Below are 6,000 nucleotides of genomic sequence, written 5' to 3' on the forward strand. Positions count from 1 at the left end.
CGTGTGGTCTACCTGTGTCTGCGCCGGTCTTTGGGGAGGATCCAGAGACGCTGAGCGAGCACTCCATCTTGGCCGTTTCCCACGGATAAACGCTGGTGGTGTCGGACTTGATGGCGACGGAGTAGGACGGGCCTGCAACACAGAAAACATCAGCTTAAATATGCTTTATTCAAATATAAAAAAATGCAGATGGCAAACATCAGAGGAACTCAACAGAGATCAAAAGGATTCATTTAAACCTACACATACTATCAATTCTGCATTCAGGTCCCTGAGGAACAACACTAGATGTGTAGATGATTAAAATAGTGTGCAGATGGTAAACACGGCTTTAAAGATTCCCTGATATGCTGAAATCAACAAGGAGGAAACAGCAATTTGAGTTGTAAACATTTGAATACCGCTGCTGTAATCCTGACCCCGCAATATTTGATGATGTCATACCCAAGATACGCCAATGTGTCCAATCAGTGTGGGTGGTAAATGTAGTGGAATGAGGCAATACATTCCTGTGCGTGCTATATTGACCGGGAGTTTGCAGCTGCAAAATATGCTGTCCGTCCTGCATCCAGCGGCGTCATTTGACGTGACAGTGATGCAGTTGGATGAAAGGAAGAACTACAGGTTGTTTCAGGTCGGATTTCTAGTCTCCGCCTCTAGGTAGCGAAGGAGGCATGCTCCAGATGCTGCAGTGAAAATGGCAACCCAAAATATGAGTACAGAGGATGTTATGGACGAGGATACATTTAACAGTGTTTTTGAAGTTTTGAAGTTGGAAGTGTTTTTGTTTGGAAGGAAGGTTTGTATTTCATCTTTGACATATCACAAGTAGTCCGCGGACAGCTGCATCAAGTGACATAATACAACAAGCGATGCGTGGAGCAGGTGATGTAGTATATTTAGCGACCGTTACTGAACGTGGCGTGATGTTATTGAAAGTTACGCGGCATAATAACGACTATAACAAGTCCACTACGGGTGGTGAACTGTGTCTGAAACTGTGACTGTAATCCGGGAGAAAATACGTTTCCCTCGAAATGTAATTGAGAAAGCAGTTTAGTTGTACGTCATTTTGTAGGAGAAGGGGTTTGTCAAAGAAATGCAGCGGAGAGAGGCCGAGGCTGCGGCTGCATTAGCCGTGTAAGAGGATACGGCCAACGGGGATCCTCCTGGTGCCAGAAGCTAGCGCGCAATGCATCCTTGTACATGTAGGCAAGGCTTCGCGAGCAGGAGAGCTCAGCTTCCTCGGTCATTATAGGATGCATAGGATTTATTCGACTACATTTACCATCAACTCTGATTGGACATCTGCATAAAAAGGTGGCGATTTTCTCCCTTTAAGAAATCATTTCTATCTTTGCATGTTAAGTGGAAACTCAATCCCAGTGGGAAGAGTGAAATACAGTGCTGCCAATCTGTTGCATTAGTCTGGCGAGCTAATGGTCAACAGTTGATGAAATACAGTGAATTTCATGGCGGCTGCCTGTTAGATTATTATTTATTGTGCGAAGCTGACACAGGACTTCATCACAACAGACATGTTGTCTTGTTACAGCAGGAAAGGCACAGGTGTTGCTAATGACATTAACAAAGTGTCCCCGTGAGTCATGACAGTGTGACAGTGAGCCAGCACGCACACTACCAGGACCCATTAATTTCATCATTTACACCTGTTATCTTCCTGCTGGGACATGTCAACACGCCCTCATTGAAAAAAAAAAAACTCTACTCGGTGCATTACATTTTGTTATTTCTTGTCAAATGTGATTGATGGTGCTTCTAGAAAAGATCTCACACAGGTCACCAAAAGAGAAACTCTGACTTGGGGGTCACCAAACATCCTGATCCAACCGATACATGCGTTATCTGGTTATTTGGTGTCTGTGAGGACACAACCGCTGGCTGAATGTTTGTGTTTAGCGGTCTGTAAAACGTCAACTCTGACATACAAATTCACTCAAGTGTGAAAGCTGCAGTCATGTTGTGGTTTTTCCAGCGTGTGGATACTTTCAAGTCGACTCCGATAACATTCAATATGTTCTGACAGTTTTCCCCGAGAATGCTGCAGTACTCATGCTGTCATGTGTAAACAATCTAGTGTATAATGCATGCACTCTAGCTGCACAAACACCATGTGGATGGATATAGAACATCCTCCCTGGGTCTGGGCACTGGTGAGCTGTAAGTGAGTAAATCAGTCTTTTTAAGTCCAAGAAAAGCATTAAAGAGACAGAAGGCCCCGTCCCAAAATGCTCTACGTAACTGGTGTTTACATTAGAAAGCATGGCAATGAGACATCATAATTAATCCTTCTTTATCAGCAGCATATTCAGGAACTTATGTCTCGATTTGTTCATGTTCTGTTGCAGCACCACCTGCAAAAACAACAATCCCTTTTCTTCCCTTCTTCAGCACAAAATACCGCCTTAAATGTTGATGTATTGTCTTCAATTTCACTGCTGTCACGACGGAAAGGCCTTTGAAACAGCTTTCAAACCACTCAACAATAACAGCGTTTCATCAGCTTCCAAGACGAGCAATGCAGAATTCATTACTTTCACAATAACCGCATCGTGTCCAACCAACCTCATGATTTCAGAGGCTTTTTCCACTCTGAGGATACATGAAGAAGTTTCTTTTTACAACGTGGGTTTGGTTGAAGCATATATGTATATAAGAAGTGGACGTAGTCACCGTGACGTCACGGTGAGACGCCTCGAGATCGACATTTTGGCCGTCGCAAACAATGTTTACTGAGGTAATGCTTACTCTAGTCACAAGATGACATGTTTTTCCTTCTGGCCACTCCATATTTATGTTGCTATCCATCTACAAAAATCACTTAAACACTGAATTATTGAACAGTAAATGTGCTGGTGAGACTTTAGATTTCCATATACGGCTTCGTAGGAGAAGATCCCCGTACAGGCAGGAACACCACAACACGTCTGAAACATTCAACATACAGCTGGAACCTTGGGAGGCTTGCCAGTTTGTGGATGAGCTCGTAACACACACACACACACACACACACACACACACACACACAAACACACGACTGAGTGCACACAACTTCCGTCCCCTAAGGCGAGTATAAGGGGTTCTTGAAAACTGCTCAGCTTGAAGCCTGAACGCCGTCAGTGTGTGTGTGTGCGTGTTGCTCTGTGTGTCAACTCAAAATGTTCGACTTGGATACACACACTTGAACAATTGAAAGATCACACACACATTCACGCATTCACACGCACACGCAGGCAGGGAAAGAAAAGGAAAAAGCAGCGGTGCAGCTGGCTGATTGGCCAAAGGGCTTCACTTTGAAGATGTCCCAGAGAGAGAGGGAGGGAGGGGCAAGAGAGGTAGAGGGAGACAGTGGAAGGATGGCGGAGAGAACGGGGGAGGATACACGGCAAATGATAAGAGAGAGATAGAGGAAGTAATGCTCAAGGGCTGCTGCCCTCCCCAGAGAGAGATGGAAGATAGTCTTCAGTCCATCTCTCTCTCTTTCTGCACCGTCTCAGTGTCTTTTTTTTCCCTCCTACAAACCTCATTCAGATGCTTCAAAATGTGTCTTCTATCAAAGACGTGTTACAAAGTAATGTGTGGGGAGGTTACAGCTCGACATATACTGGACATAAGTATGAAAATATAATTCAAAGCGGTAAGCACCCACCGCATACAGCCAGGTGTCCTTCCTGCGTTTGTCAGTTTAAACTGTGTTGTTTTTAGCCTGGATTATGACTTAAACTAATTCATATGTGTGTAATATTACCATACGATAACCACACAGAGCTCTGATTGGTCAGTAGGAGGTGCTTTCATACGAGCTGATCTCTTATCTGGAACATAACCTGCTCCGGAGCAGGTTAGCTGTTCAGCATAAGTTACCATGGCGATCTAACCCTGGGTTTACCCTGAAGTTAGTTATGACTTTCATTGTGAAGCACTCTAACCTTCCTCCCTCTCCTCTTTTTTTCTCTTCCTCACTTCTTCCCCTTTCCCTCTCTCCCCACATTGTTACCACTTCTCCCTTTCCGCCTCACCCTCCGTCACCTTTTCCTTTCCTCCTCCTCGGCCCCACTTCACCACCTCCCTCCCTCTCTTTGTCTTCCTCGTTGTCGCCCTCCCCTCCTCTTCCTCCTCCTCTCCTTTCTGACGCTCCCGTTCCTCCTCCCGTCTCCTCCACTTCCCAGTCAGATCAGAGAAAGTTAAGTAGGCCAGTGGCTGTGGTGGGCGTCAAAGGGCTTAAGGTGTGTGTGTGTGTGTGCATCTTTATTTTTGCACATTATTAGATCATTTATGTTGGTTATCATTAAGGCGGAGGGGAGGATGTGTGTGTCTAGAAATGCACAGAACAGAACTGCTAACATATTTCTATGTATAGACGGTTACTTCAGGAGATTTCCAGGATCATTAACATTTCTCTAGTATTTCAACTTCTTAATAATCGTAATATTTGGGAACAAGTAAGAGAAATCAAGAGGGTTACGTATGGGACACAATTAGAAACAGGAAGGAGTGGGACAATGATGGCACGGTGGGAGTACATAAGCCTCAACAGAGAAGCAAAGTGGGTCGGTTTAAGTGTTTTTTCCACTCTAAATTCCCCTCCTGGTGTCCCCCGTGGGACCTTATTTCGGAAGAAATATCAACAGTAGTCAACGGAGAGAGACAAATAATTTTTTTGGTCCTGTTTGAATTGCGCCATGAATCACACATATGATGTTTGTCAATTTAAAACATAATTTTTCAAGTCAGTTTTTACCCCACAGACAACAATTCCTCGGGAAATGTCAACGTCAATTCCTGTTTTAAGCTTTGGCGAAGTTCTAAAATACTTTTTGAAACTCAATGAAAGTCGGACAAGTGAACACAAAACACATTGACGCACCATTTTCTTGAAAGTCGATCTTGACTTTGTTGGACTCTGCGCTGCCGGCTTTGGTCCACGCTTGCCCCGGCTGCTGTTTGGTCCACGCGGTGATGTCGCACCAGTAGTAACCTCTGTCGGACAGCTGGACGCCGGCCAGGCGAAACTGAAACTCTGCCGGACCGGACTTCGTCAGAACCAGACTGTCTCTGAGTGGACACACAGAGAGAGAGAGATGAATGCATTTCAAAATAAAACGCCTGAATAAGACTCCCGTGCATCATTGTGTGGGTGTACATACCTCCTGTTGGGGTCTGTGGCTCCTCCGTGCTGCAGGACGTTATCAGGGCTGAGTGAAATGATTGTTTTCACCGGGTCCTCCAGGCTTTCCTGTGATTGGATGAGCACAGAGTAGCCCGCCTCGCCGAGGTTCTCAGTGGCTACGGTGCAGCTCATCTCAAAGGTAGCCCCGCCCACTGAGGCCTCACGGGTGCGTTGGGCCACCACGTTCAGAGTGGGACCTGAAAACAGTACAATCAACTTTAAGAGTGACATCATTCAGAGGGGGTGGAGGGGGATCCCCAACAGTGGCCGACAGGAAGTGATTACACCATGAACTTCTTCGGATTCAAAGCGGGCCGTTACATCATGGCTCAATTAGCTAAATTGAGGTCACCGAGTGGGACTGAAATAGAAAGGAAGTGTGTGTTGTGACTAAGAGCGGCTGAGACAAGAGGTCTGTTGTTATGTTGAAGGATTTTACTCTGAAGTCTGGAAATGAGATGTAGACACGAGAGCGTATTCATAAAACTCAACAGCAGGGTTACTGTGACCGGCTGGCAGCGTATTGGAGTTTTCTTAATCATGAATGTGAGCTAATGGTGCAGCTTTTTCTGAATTTCTCCCAAAAGTACCTCATTAAAAATCAGAGAATACGACCCGGAGTACGTTTTGATTTCCCCGAGGCCAGATTCATTTTGCTGATCAAAAATGTTGTTAAAAAAATGACTAAATCATTTCAATAATATCATCCACTGAAAACAACAGATAATGGCAGATAAAGATCCTTACGTTTGGTGTCCCATCGTACAGCCAGCGGCGAGCTCTGGTACTCTGCATCCTTCATGTCACCC

General features: G+C 45.1%; 1 protein-coding gene across 1 annotated transcript in view; it reads right to left on the reverse strand.

Moving 5' to 3' along the window:
• ptgfrnb (prostaglandin F2 receptor inhibitor b) overlaps positions 1-6,000 on the reverse strand; it is a 57,372-nt gene that overhangs the window by 22,502 nt on the left and 28,870 nt on the right. Inside the window, exons 8-11 of the mRNA XM_074626486.1 lie at positions 5,939-6,000; positions 5,169-5,388; positions 4,889-5,076; positions 13-132 (exon numbers count right to left, since the gene is read on the reverse strand). The exon at positions 5,939-6,000 is cut by the window's right edge and continues 56 nt beyond it. Coding sequence (XP_074482587.1) covers positions 13-132; positions 4,889-5,076; positions 5,169-5,388; positions 5,939-6,000 — 590 coding nt within the window. The remainder of the gene's footprint in view (positions 1-12; positions 133-4,888; positions 5,077-5,168; positions 5,389-5,938) is intronic.

The sequence above is a fragment of the Sebastes fasciatus genome, chromosome 24 (assembly GCF_043250625.1).
Source record: "Sebastes fasciatus isolate fSebFas1 chromosome 24, fSebFas1.pri, whole genome shotgun sequence".
Classification (NCBI taxonomy): domain Eukaryota; kingdom Metazoa; phylum Chordata; class Actinopteri; order Perciformes; family Sebastidae; genus Sebastes; species Sebastes fasciatus.